At 38.2% G+C, this 13721-nt stretch overlaps 1 protein-coding gene and 1 non-coding gene across 2 annotated transcripts; one reads left to right on the top strand and one right to left on the bottom strand.

Annotated features, from left to right (window-relative positions):
- Window positions 1-859: 859 nt before the first annotated feature.
- trnat-ugu (transfer RNA threonine (anticodon UGU)) lies at window positions 860-932 on the top strand. The gene has a single exon. It is a non-coding gene; the product is annotated as a tRNA-Thr (tRNA).
- Window positions 933-1145: 213 nt separating this feature from the next.
- Window positions 1146-12860, bottom strand: LOC115809776 (cholesterol 24-hydroxylase-like). Its single transcript, XM_030771586.1, has 15 exons — window positions 12673-12860; window positions 12434-12511; window positions 11972-12053; window positions 11779-11852; window positions 8754-8840; window positions 8538-8676; window positions 7938-8051; window positions 7685-7841; window positions 3882-3950; window positions 3643-3715; window positions 3326-3410; window positions 2441-2551; window positions 1953-2041; window positions 1760-1826; window positions 1146-1638 (listed from the first exon to the last, which is right to left on the bottom strand). The coding sequence occupies exons 1-15, from the start codon at window positions 12819-12821 to the stop codon at window positions 1498-1500; spliced, it is 1515 nt and encodes a 504-aa protein (XP_030627446.1). The 5' UTR covers window positions 12822-12860; the 3' UTR covers window positions 1146-1497.
- Between the last annotated feature and the right edge of the window lie 861 nt (window positions 12861-13721).

The following is a 13721-nucleotide window of genomic DNA, read 5'->3' as shown; positions in this document are numbered from 1 at the left end:
TCAAAAGGACATCATACTACCTCAAAACCATCTAAGACCATCTTCAAATTAAAATGGAATAGCACTTCACACATAATGTTTTCTATGTTTTGCATTTGATGAAAGCTCACGCATCCAACTCAACATGCAGTGAAGGCTCAGCCAAATACATACTAAGAGAATGTAATTAAGTGGCCAAACTATTTTACTTTTGTTGAAAAATATCACGCCAGTTTTTTTAAGTCCTCCGCAATCTACAAGCGAAGTGTGAAAATTGATGTATATTCAATTTCTCAGTGACCTCAGTTCAGATATAGGAACGCTGCTCCCTTTTTTGACCGTAAATTCACTGGCATGGAGATGTACACAAGGGAATATTAATGCAGTTGTGCAAGCATTCTTTGTAAATTTTGAAAGGGCTCTACGCATACAATTATAACGAACACTCATTTTAAACCTTCTCGGAGCGTGAGTTCCGACACTTGAGTGAAAAGAACAGTGAGAGGGTATCGCCATCTTGTGGCCAAAAGCCTTTATACCTCGGCCTGTATGCATGCCACAATATGAATTAAGCAAAATGTATTGACTCAGTTTGTGACAAAAAGTCAGCTATTTCGTGGATACATTTGAAATGATTATGGGACATCGAATTCGTGGAACTGCTTTCAAATATTTGGTGCATTAATCATACCTCGACCACACTGTTTTTGCTTATTAGTTCGTGCGTTGGTTGTTATTGTTGTCACCAAACCACAGTGGAAAGACGTTATAAATTCTGAGTATAAATTAATTTTAAAAAATGTCACTGGAGAACAGATAACGTCGAATATCAATGTAAGATCTAAATAAAAACTTCACTCCACGGCGCTTCACAACAAGCGGCTCCATAGCTCAGTGGTTAGAGCACTGGTCTTGTAAACCAGGGGTCGCGAGTTCGATCCTCGCTGGGGCCTAGTATACACATCTTTTCGAACACAAGAGATACTGTGGCCATCGCTCAAAGAAGGTCTACTACTTCATAAAACATATCAGAAAGAAGAGGAAAATAACTAAAATTCATTTAAGACTATGTGTGTAACATGTACAATGACCACCAAAAATAATTAATATTGACATTGTCAAGGAATGCAAGACATCTAAATCATAGGATCATACTGTAACTTTAATCAGCATAAAGCCAATGAGATTTGATACCAGGAATAGAGAAATGATGAATCACTAACAAAATTGGAGACAGTATTATGATCTCAAAATGTACACAGATTGTTTGTCAAACAAAATGCCAAGAGTCTATTCTGAGCAATATTAATAATACTCTACTGTTCCTAATATGTTAAAATACAAGATAGTACATTCATTAACAATTTGTGATGTATGATGATCTTTTTGTTACCGATAATGAGGATTCTCTACAATTACAAACACTATGATTGTTATCTGCATAAGAGAGTTAAATAATATTTTAGGTATTATGATTCCTGAAGAGACCAGCTAAGTTGTTCTAGTAGTTCTTCAGTTTTAATCACATTGTTTCATCCTGCAAATCACTCCACCCCGGGGTCGCAGAGTTCCAATATCCTCAATGTCTAAGGGTTGACCTGGGACCAGAGAGTAATCAAACCTCTGCAGCAGCTTAGCCATCACAACCTTAGCCTCCATCTGCTCACAAACACAGGGGAAGGCATTATTACAGAAAAGTCAGTGCAACACAAAATCAAGTACAGTTTAGTGGACACATCATGTATGTGTTCCTGTGCGTCTTTAAGGGATGTCTTCTCACCTGAGAGAAGGCTTGGCCGAGACATGACCGTGGGCCCAGTGCAAATGGAAAGTAACAGAAGTAAGGCCTTCAATAACACAAAGAAGCAAGCAAAATAATCAAATATATATCAAATATACACATACCATACATTCATACAAAGAACATGAAATCATATATCAAATACAGAACTTGAAATGAGCTTTTCTCTTACTTGGGAGCATTAAGGTCAAATCTCTTTGGGTCAAACGTCAGTGGGTCTTTGAAAAATCTGTCCATCCTACCTGTTACATATGTATCAAACTGCAAGGAGTAATAAAAAGGAGAAACATTACAGAGCACAATCAGTAATTTGATACATTTGATTTGACTGTAAGAATGGACAGCACTAGATTCTATGCATTCTTCAGTGTAGCAGAACGTTTAACGATACTCCATGAGCTAAATGTACTGATGTACCTCAACACTACTGTGTTAAATCAAGATGAGTTAACCAAGATAGTTTTACTGAGTTTTTATTCCATAAACAAAACATTTTTCACATTTTTCTTAAAATAGGTACTACTGAGTGTAAATAAATGTAGAAAAAAAAATTAATTTGTATGAGTTAGACGTTTGTATGAGTTATAAGCTATGAGTACAGCAGAAAAAAAATTAATTAAGAATCAATATCAAATTTAATATTAAAATGTGGATACTCACAATAATTACAAATCCTCCAGGGATTTTGATCCCATCTATGACCATGTCATCAGCTACCCAGCGAGACGTCGCTGGGGCAGTTGGATATAGTCGGAGAGTCTCCTTTAACACCTGCAGAAAAGACCCATTGCACCAAGTGGCTCACACCAAGTCAGCACATACTAATAGTACTATTACTAATGTAACTAATGTGGTAATACAAAGGTTGTGTCAGCACTCCCTCTTGAAACTTGCTTTTTGTCACCCAGTGTTGACACTTCTCTGCCAGTGTTGACACTTGTAGGTTTGTTTTGTTTTCTTTACCATGTGCTGTTTGTTTATTTTTGTCATGTGCTCCTGACTCCTCCCCCACATTTACTACCCAATACCTCCCATATCTGTTCCTTTTTCCCTGATTGCCCTCTGCCTATTTAAGTCTGCCAGTTTTTCACCAGTGTTTGTCAGTTTGTCTCACCATTTTCTGTGTTTTGTTCTCACTGGTACTCTGTTGGTTTTGTGTGGGTTTTTTTTTTTTACTCCTGCTTGATCTTTTTGATCTTGATTATCACTTAATTTATTTTGGATTTTCTGACTTCCTGATTGCCTGTACCTGTGCGTTCACTTTTTGTCTGTCCTTGGATCTGGTCGTTGTCTGCCCTTTGAACTGTCTGCCTGCTCCTTATTGAATTCCCGGCGACGAACTCTGTTTGTCTTTGGATTTTGACCTTTTGCCACCTGTGTTGATTGTTTTGGTAATAAAGTACCGTTTGCTGAGTAAACTGTCATAAAAGCCACTGTAACAAAATCTCTGGCAAGGGTATAGGTAAGGGTATAGGCGTTTCAAAAATGACCTGCATTGACGTATGCATCATTAACGTTACTGTTCAAAAACGTTAGCCAACTTACCTGAGACAAATAAGTTAGTTTTCCAAGATCCTCGTACAAGATTTCTTGTCTCTTCCCAAGAACTTCATCCACCTCTGCCTTAAGCCTTAATGGTCACACAGATTTAGAGAAGAGCCAACACAAAACACACCTCACGGTATAGCATCAGAAGTTGTCTGAAGTCTACTGGCCCTACTTGGAAGAGGTGCCTCTTTGTGGTTCTTTGACAAATAAATCAAATTCAAGATGGAAAGATTTACACACCTTCCAACTGAAACACAGAAGAATTATCCCCTTCTGTGCAAAAAAAGAAATTGATTAATTAAAACATCTCAAACCTTTTCATTATCTCTGGATGCTTTCCAAGTTCCATGATGGCAAACGACAGCTGATTGGCTGTTGTTTCTTGTCCTTCAAACAGGAAAAAAGAAGAAGCGAAAGCAAAAACAGCAGCAGCAGCAGAAGAAGAAGAAGACATTTTGTTCAACAATACTGTTACCACACTGACTGTTTATTTTCCATGGTATATGTCAATATTTATACAAAGAAAAAATAAATATATATATTAAAGCCTCACCTGCAATAAAGAACGTCACAAAGTTGTCCAGCATAAGTTCTTGACTATCATCATCAAATTTAGTCTCCTCTGTTGGGAAAAATGAGATATTTCAGCAGAGAATTTCATTCAGAATTTAAATTACTTGAAGGGCTTTTGCTGGTAAGTGGTATATGCATACGATATACATATATACATGCATACATACATACATACTTACTAGGGGTGTGCAGAGAGCTCAGTATTTGTATTTGTATCTGTATTTGTTGAGGCAGCAAAATTATTTGTATCTGTATTTGTATTCAAATAAAAGTGGAAATATGTGTAACAATCCTGTTTTTTTAATAACACTTCTAATTTTAGGATATTAAAGCGTTAAGTGTTCTTCAGTGAACTATTATAATAATTATGAACACTTAAATGTAAGACTGGTTTATGGTTTTCAGAAACCCAGCAATACATATGTATAACCCTAATCATCACTGAACAGAAAATAATTTTAAAACTAATACTGAGTTCCTAATCCACACTCAGATCAATGAACTAAACTTTAAACTAATAAATGCCTATGTGAACACTGTGAACCTCGCCACCACTCACCCTAATTGAAGGACGCAACCGTGTGACACACAGGCTGACTGAGCAGTGCACACAGCGTGTGGGTGAACTAGCTAGTAACCACACTGCCAGGGCTAACGTAGGCTAATCTCCTATGAGGAGCAGTTTGTGAAGTTATACTTTAGTACAGGTTTCACAAATAAAGAAATACTTAAACTGTTGGCACATCGGCACCACATTATCATAAGTATCTGGATTTTGAAAAGACTGTGCAAGAAACTGTGTCTATTCCGAGGAAAGAACCACATGGACTTGGAGGAAATTGGCACGAGAATAAAGTCGTAATTTTAGAAGAAAAAAGTCGTAATATTACAAGAATAAAGTCGTAATTTTAGGCTACGAGTTATTTTAGAGGCGAAATATAAGAGGAGCAGCCTGTCGCCTGTGTTAAAATGAAGAATGTGGAGCTTCTTGTGAAGTTGTACTTTAGTATAGGTTTCACAAATAATGAAATACAGTACTTAATCTTTTGGCACATCAGCACCACATTGCAGCAGGCTGTTCTTCTAATCCTCTTCTGAAATTATGACTTTATTCTCAAAGTAAAGCAAAGTATTTCTGTTCAATTCCAATGTTTTTATATTTTTTTTGGGCTTTGACATTTTTTCATTTTTACACTCTCAAAAACGCCTTTTCTGGGATGCCATGTTTGGGCATTAATATCTTCAAAAATAACTATTCCTAGTAGAGCTCAACCGATACAGGATTTTTAAGACCAATACCGATTTCAATATTTGAGGATTTAAAAAAACGATAATGATATATCGGCCAATATATATATACATATATACATATACATATATATATATATATATATATATATATTTTTTTTTTTTTTTCAGAAACCCATAACATAAACAAAGATTTACCCTAACATTTGTTGTGTGTAGTTATTTAAGAGTCCTCAACATGCCATTAGACTATGCAGTAAACTGACAGTGACCTGGAATAAACACTGCCGTTGAATGCATCTAATACTACGTGACTGTCTGCAACAAGGACTTTGGGATTTCATGCTGCACATTTGAAAGAGAAGTTCGATTGTTTGGTTACCAAGCCATGTTAGATACTTGTGCAACTAACGTTTATTTACGTGTCCCCTCTGGTTTAATAATTACAGTTTGCAATTTACAGTTTGTTATTTAGCCTTTTAGCCAAAGCGACTAACAATAAGTGCACCAGTCAGATCCTATTACCTCATCAAGAGAGATCACAATAAGGCTGTGCATTAATTTACCCTTCGTATTGCGCTCCTGGAATTCTTTGACAGTGAATGACAAACACAAATACAAGACAAGATTAGCATTTTTTATATATACATATATATATAGATATATAAAGAAAGGGAGGTTAGGCAGTGGGGGACAGGTGGGTCCTGAAGAGGTGGGTTTTCAGTTTCCTGCGGAAGATGGCAAGAGATTCCGCAGTCCTAACTAATTTCCAATGCACCAACTATAACTACAGACATAAGAGAAGCAGATATATTTACGGTTGCTTCATTTAGGCAGAATAAGAAAAACGCTATTGTCTAACCACGAATTCACGTTAGCGGTCTTCTTTGTGGGTAACCTCATTTAGCAATGGATAGCGTTATAAGCTGCTGTAAGCGATGTTGCCAGAAAATTTTTAGGACAAGGGAGAAATGATAGAACCATTGTTTGTTTACTTACTAGAAGTAAACTACGAACTACGATAATATCTGCACACCTATGTATCGGTCAGGCTCTAATTCCTAGACTCACCAAACCATGTAGGACAGAAGACAAACATGGTCTCAGTGTGACTGAACCAGTAAAGTTTGTACTGCACGCCCACTGATTTTCTATAATGCCCTAGATTTGGAAAAAAGTGCAAAATTCCTACACAAAGGTGATACTGAAGGCATTATAAACCCATTTTTCTACACCCAAATGGTATCAATCATCAAGTTGCAGCATGGAAGCCATCAAACATCAATGAGCTATAGGCTTTTGCACATTAAAAATGGCCAAGCATTCCAATAGAGAGGTGTAAGAAGCTTGTCAGCACTTACCAAAAACACTTTTTAGAACTTATAAAGACTAAAGAATGCTCCACAAAGTACTGAAGCTGGGGGTTGAATAGTAGTGCACATTCACATTTGTGAAAAGAGTTACACTTTTCATTTGACCTCAAAGTTAAGTCCTTTTATTTTCTCAAAATAACTCAAATATGCGTCAATAAATATTTTTTTTGTTCTTGTTTAATGAGGCTTTTTGTCATATATTTTCATTAACCTCGAGTCACATCACTATAACGTCTTTTGAGGTTGGGGGTTGAATATTTCCAATACCAACGGCATACATCCAAAATTATTCATACCCACGCCGTATTTGGATTTATAGTGAATTTTACCAATGGGTTTCATCTGGATGGAAATGACATAGACAAGTGGCAAAAGATGGTAAGACATTGTGTCTGTTTGAACTATTTTTATGTTTTTTGATATTTTTACTAAAAATGCCCAAAAATGTCCACAATTATTCATACCCCTTGAAATCATCACAAATCTTTGAGAAAATGCAAGTTCCTATACCATTCTAAATGGTCCTGGTAATTTCTACCATGTTCTAGCATTCTAATCAACTATAAATTGAGAACAGCTCATACAGTAGTTCTCTAGTCAGACACTAGTCAATGGCAAGTCTTGGCTAAAACCAAAGAGCTTAGTGAGGACCCCCAGTCGCACATTGTGGCTGCTGACAGGACGGGGAAAGACTATAAAGCCATATCCAAGTATTTCAAGTGCCAATTGCCACAGTACAAAGCATAACCTAAATGTGCAAGGAGTTCCACACTGTAAAAAATCTCAAAGGGCGGGGGTAAGACACCAAAAGTGACCCCTGCTATGGCATGAATGGCAGTGTGAGAGGCCAAAAAGAAGCCAAAAGTCACCACCAAGGCCACCCTGATGAATATGAGCAATTCTGGTACCAACATCTCAAGGCAGACACTCCAGCGGACACTGCACAACACTGGTCTCCATGGAGGCCGACCAAGGAGGACTCCATTTGTCCAAGACAGAAGAGAGGAAAGCGTTTGGTCATCAATTCTGTGGTCGGACGACCAAATACTTCTGTGGTCGGATGACCAAATACTTTTGCAAAGTCTAGACGAGCTTTTGTGTGCCTGTCTTGGAGAAGTGGAGTCCTTCTTGGTATCTTTACACCACATTGAGTGCCACGTACCAGCTGATTTGAGGATTTGTGTGAGAATGTCTTTAGGGACATCTTCACCATTTTCCATTGCCTTCTTCCTCTCATTTATCCAGGCCCTCCCTGTTCTACGGAGAAGCTGGGCTGCCTCCTTGATGTCCTGCACAACCTTCCTGTTCCATGGTAAAAACTTGAAACAGGCATGCAACAGCAGTTACACCTCTAATGGATTGATATTGGGTAATAACATTGCTTGATCATTCTGTTTTAACTGGATGTCCTTTACCTCATACACTGGATCTCTGAGGTAGTATACCATGCCCTTCAGACAAAGTTCTATGGCATTTGGGAAGGGAAGGTTGTTATTCTTCACCATGTCCAAATCAACTCCAAAGGCCGCCTGTGGATATGGCCAGAAAATGACATATTCAAGAGGTGGATAACGACATTACATGAACCATGAGCCTGACATTTGTGAAATCTGAAAGACATTTGAGGCAGCTTGACGCCTTTGTAGCCCTGGAAGAATAAAATAGTAGGTGCATAGAGTGGTTGATCTAATGATGCTAACTATGGAAACTCAGCGACCACCAGAGTCAGTGGGATACAGCAAATCCCCATTGACAGAGTTGTCTTCAAATAAGAACACAATGGTGAAAATTTGTATATTTATATAAAAAAACTGGCCAATTTCCTATCAGAAATATTAGTTAATATACCATAGTAACAAAATCCCCTTGCTGACAAGAAGGCTTAAATGGTGACAAGCATGTAAGTGGCATGAAGTAGTTCATAATTAGCACAATGTGTATTGCAACTTTCTGCCTTAGGACATATACCCAAAAGCATTAAGAATCCAAGACAAAAAAGGACAGAGGTCAAAAACCTTTGTGATGACATCCAGAGTTACACAGTTCACTAAGCCGTGCATGTGGGCTGGTGTTTGTTTGTCAGCCATCTCTGCCAGTTTCACCATCAAACGCTCAGCCTTCTCATTGAAGATGCCCATTAGACCCCGCAGATACCTGCCAATTATGATGTGTCATCCAGGTGTCAACAGCACTTCCAATGACAGTTACAGAAAGGTAGGGGGAGGACTCACGAGCTGCTGAAGGCAGGGTCCATGATTCTACGCTGTTTGTACCACAAATCATGGTCTGCGACTGTCACAAGTCCATTTCCAAGAAACCTATGAGAGGGATCACATGACAGGTCTGGATTAACATGGAAACTTCAGCCTGCTCTTGCAGCATCAACCCATTCTTTCAGCTCTTCAAAACAACCATGAAGATGAACCCATCATCACTTGATCAAGCTAAGAGGTTTATCTAAGCAAGACCAATGGACCACAAGAGGTCTTCATAATCCACATGCAGACTGACTACAGTGTTGTGGAGTAAAAACAAATGACAATTCTGGATCTCAAACCTATATATAATAAATAATGTGAAATCCCTATCAAAAATAATTAACTTTTTAACTAATTAATTTACATTTGTTCCTGAAAATGTTTCAAATGGCTAAATGACTACCCATGCAAAAAAAAGTCACAGTTTGACATATTTCTTTTACGATCAACAGATCTGTTGTGCAATCATGTTTTTATCAGTTACGTAACATCTCAAAAATCAGGTCTTTTCTCTCTCAGCCTGATCTTGAGAAGGTCATCAATGCTTTTATTTCATATAGGCTAGATTACTGCAATTCTTTTACTCAGGTTTAAGCCAAAAATCTACCTCACACCTTCAGCTGGTACAAAATGCAGCTGCTAGACTTTTAACAAACACTTGAGGACAAGATCACATACGCCCTGTTTTTAGCCTCCCTTTACTGGTTACCAGTAAGTTTTAGCATTGATTTTAAGATTTTACCGATCACTTTTAAGGCACTTCATGGTCTATCTCCAAGCTACATTGCTGAATTGCTGCTCCTCTATGAGCCAGTGCACAGCCTCAGGTCACCAGGCAGGGTTCTGCTGGCTGTCCCGAAGTCTCAGCTCAAGACTAAAGGTGACCAGGTATTTGCGGTCAGCTATGGAATTCCCTGCCCAAGACTCTGAGGCTTGCAGGATCGATGTCATCTTTTAAATCTCTTCTCAAAATGTGTCTTTGTAAGAGAGCCTTTTATTAACTCTAGGACACTGTTTTGTTTCCAACATGTCTTACCTGTTTTCATATTGCTGTTGTTGTCAGTTTTTTCCCCCCCTACTTTATTACAGTATTATTTATTTCCTACATGTCTAACACTTTTTTTATTATTACTGTTGTTCATTCATATGAAACAAAAGTGTAAGTACATTAGTTACAATAAAACAAATATTAAATTGATATAAATCTGCATGGAGTACACCATATGAAGTGCTATTATAGGCAATTATACATACATAAACCCTGTGTCTAAAATAACTTTTAGTAGATAATATAAGAGCTTACAATAATAAACACAGCCTCCAATCATCATCAGTGGTATTGTTACTTGCTATTGTGAATGCGATACCCTGACTGGTATAGTATTGTGAGACAGTACCATGACAACCCTGCTAAGGGCTGTGTGTATGCATGCTGGTTGTGGTGGGCTATTTGGGACAAAGTTCAGGGCTGTTTTTTACTCCCAGTCCATCCCTGCTAATCGACATAAATATAGTACATGATTACCTCATTATCTCATTTTGTGATAGAATTGTTGTTCTTTGCAAACTATTGCATCATTTGCTATATCCACAGATGGTTTTAATCTGTCAAGAATGGTGCTCTGCATTCTCTCTCCAAATTCAGAAAATATTGGTACATTAATATGATCTGTGAAAATTCTGCAGGCTCCTACAAGTTTACAAAACCGTTGCAGATCATTGGACGGATGGGTCCTGCCACCTCTCTGATGGTAAAGTCTGGAATGCCAGTCATCTTGCCCCTCCCTGCCTTGGCCCCCCAACTGTGCCTTTGACTCCCCATCATCCTGAGGAGGCACATTTGCCCTTTAGACTACACTGTCACATGTACACCTGTTGCTGCTGAGAACTGTTCGTGCCCCTGAGTGGCACAAGGACTATATGACATAGACACCGTTGATAAAAAGGGGAGAAAAGTGCACTCTTTTAAAAAAAAAAAATCAATGATCTGTTTTGATAATGCACTTAATGCTTGTTCTGTACTGTGCTGATATTTGTTATACGTGGTATATGTCACAACACTGAGACTGTAGTCCATGTTGTGTTATATCTTACTATACTGAAACCGTCCTGTTTTCATGAAGCACTTAATGCTTGCAATGCATTGTCGTGTCAATCTTTGACGTGTTCTTTAAAAAAGTGGGGATATGTGGTATATCTTACTATACTGTAGGTGGCGCTATGACTTAGTAATGATAAGTGTTAAGAAGGAGAGAATAAGAGATTAAGTAAAGACACTAGTTGAGGGTGGCTGTTTCTCCATGTGCCTCATTCATTTTACTACAAAAACACAACAATAGCTCAACACAGACAGCAGGTCCATCATTTTTATTTATTTTTACACTATTTTCACTAAAAAGAACTTGAAACACTATGTCAGCTAGGCTAGCCCGTCCTAATTAGTAGTTCAAAAGTCAAATGCTCGCTGTCTAGTTATTGTTCAGCCAACGTGACCAAACCCAACCTCAACCCAAACATCATTTCTAAATTTTAGTTGGAGCTAGTTGGAGTATTGAGCAAACTTAAATACTAAAAGTTAATGACTTCATTTTTGCTGTTCTCAAATACTAGTAACAGTCCTGTTACTTGACAGTGCCAATGTGCACAGACTGTCAGCCATGATTTGTCACATTGAGCCACACTGGATAAACTTACAAATGTGTTTGACATGCAGACAGTTTAATTTGCAGAGGGAAGAACTTGGATGTTCTTTTTTAGACTTAAGTAGTATGTTGGAAATAAATGTTGGTTTGAAAATTTTATTTTGGTTAATTAACTGCCATTGCTGCTATTCTGTCTGTTGTGGCCATCTGCTTAACTGTCCAGAATGAACCCTCTATAAGACTAAAAACAAGGTTTGGAGCCAACAAGTCAAGCCAGGTTTTGGGACTGATGATAACTTTCACTATGAATTACATGTCTGATAACAGAGATAGGACAAGCTACATCAAGACCTTACCTTTGTCCAAACAAGTTGAAGAGACGCTTGTAGACTGTTGGGTCTTTAGGATATTTTGGTGACATGAGGATCTCCTGCAACAACACAACAGAGCACAAGATCCTAGAGAGGATGCACAAGAGCACTGAAAGATCTTGAGTTTGCTGTAACACAGCTGGTATCTAAATCATAGGCATCAAGCCAAAGTGTTTACCTTTGTTGCCTCGGGGTCCACGGTCATTACTGTTACGTAGTGTAGAAAATTTAGGCGATACACTGGGCCATATTTTTCTGTCCTTTAACAGAGGAGGAAAACACTAAACTCAAGGTATCAGGTCTCTCTCATATAAGAAATGACAGATAATGTGCGTTGTTACTTCCTACGGCCATTCTCTTTGCGACAGCGGTCAGAACTGTCTGACCACCCTAAATCATTTATGTGATGCTGGTAGGGAGAAAAAATCATTGTGCTGTGATCTTTAAAGTTACATTTAATTTACAGACCAAGAACATTAAATGCTGATATAAACTTAGAACTTTCCAGAGAAAATAAGTGATTGTTCGTTGTTCCCGGTGTTTTAGGTGTTTTATGCGCTCTTTCTGCTGACTGTTGCCTGTACCGACGTGAACATTCACTTGTTAGTGTGGGTAAGGTTTGAAATGAATGTGTACTTACCATTCCAGGAGTTTTTCGTGTAGAACTGTATTCTTTTTCGTCTGTTCCACAAATATCGGCCCATGCCCAAGCAGAAAACTGAGATGGGACATCAAAACATGCAGTGACGAAAGGCAAGGTCTTTTTATTTGTCCAAACTCCATTAAATATAGTGCCGCTTTCATTTTAGGTGTATAAAAATGATTAAAAGAATCTGAATTCGCCTGGGACAATGTATTTAAATTGTCATATGACCTTACCTTTCCCTCGGAGGTCCAGGTATGTGATCATATTTCTGATGTACATATTTGATGTAAAGACAGTAACAAGCAAAAAGTATTAAAACTGCCGAAAGGATGAATATCGCACTGTACCACATCCATCCAGCTATTGTCTCCCAAACTGCCATTATCGTACACACGTTATGTTTCCAACCGAACTTATGCTTCGCTGTTCAGAAACGTTGATGCAAGTCCCTTGCGAGTGACAGTCTCACGTTTCACAAACGATTACAAATCAGATGACTTCGGCATTTCCGGGTGCAAAGAAGTTCAAGTTTGGAGAACTACACCAATACTTTCAGCCCTGAATAATTATCGACAGGGGGCGCAGACTTCTTCGATGAGTTTGTCCGGAGAAAAGCAGTGTATTTCACCACGGAAAACTTTAGACATATGTCCTTTTTGCTGGATAAAACAAGTTTATTGAACAATAGTCCTACTAAAAGATCCATATGCAGTGCAGTGATTTACTGTCATTTAACATAACCCCGTCCTTTATTATTGTAACATTCTTCGTCAAGGGGACCCGATGGTAGATTCCCGGAGGGCAGAAAGTTCATGAAACTTCCCTTAACGGAGGGAAAGTTTAATGTACCACTTTTTTCTAAACAACACCAACAATGAAGTACACAAACAAACACGACAAGCAGTCGTTTTCACCGCTAAACACCTATAAAGACTTCAACTATACGCAAAAATATCCGTCGAGTGAATCATTAATTGCCTCTTAAAGAATTACTATTTACAGGACCCTGAATTTGACACAAGTGAAGCCTCAGAGTCGTGAGTACAATTTGGGAATTGCAGCTATGTAAAAGAATGGAAGGGCACAACATTTGTTGACATCCAAAGTAACATCAACGACAAGATGGTGTATGTGGGTCTGTGTTTAAATCATTTTATTCATCGGATGATCAGATGTGTACCAGACCATGCTCAATCACGAATTCTCAGTCAAAGGTAAACAGCTCATTTTTTCAAGAACACAATGGAGTATAGAATAGCTCTGGGAGGGAGAAGTGAAACAA

The sequence above is a fragment of the Chanos chanos genome, chromosome 4 (assembly GCF_902362185.1).
Source record: "Chanos chanos chromosome 4, fChaCha1.1, whole genome shotgun sequence".
NCBI classification, from domain to species: domain Eukaryota; kingdom Metazoa; phylum Chordata; class Actinopteri; order Gonorynchiformes; family Chanidae; genus Chanos; species Chanos chanos.
Note: the sequence above shows the minus strand (reverse complement) of the source record. Positions and strands in the feature narration are given on the sequence as shown.

Bases quoted from the DNA above. Each gene is read 5' to 3' on its own strand.
- LOC115809776 (XM_030771586.1), bottom strand. From the start codon at position 12,821: ATGGCAGTTTGGGAGACAATAGCTGGATGGATGTGGTACAGTGCGATA. The intron at 8,841-11,778 runs GTAAGGTCTTGA...TCCCTCTCATAG, and splicing joins TTCAACTTGTTTGGACAAAG to GTTTCTTGGAAATGGACTTG. The intron at 2,042-2,440 runs GTGAGTATCCAC...TACTCCTTGCAG, and splicing joins CTGGAGGATTTGTAATTATT to TTTGATACATATGTAACAGG.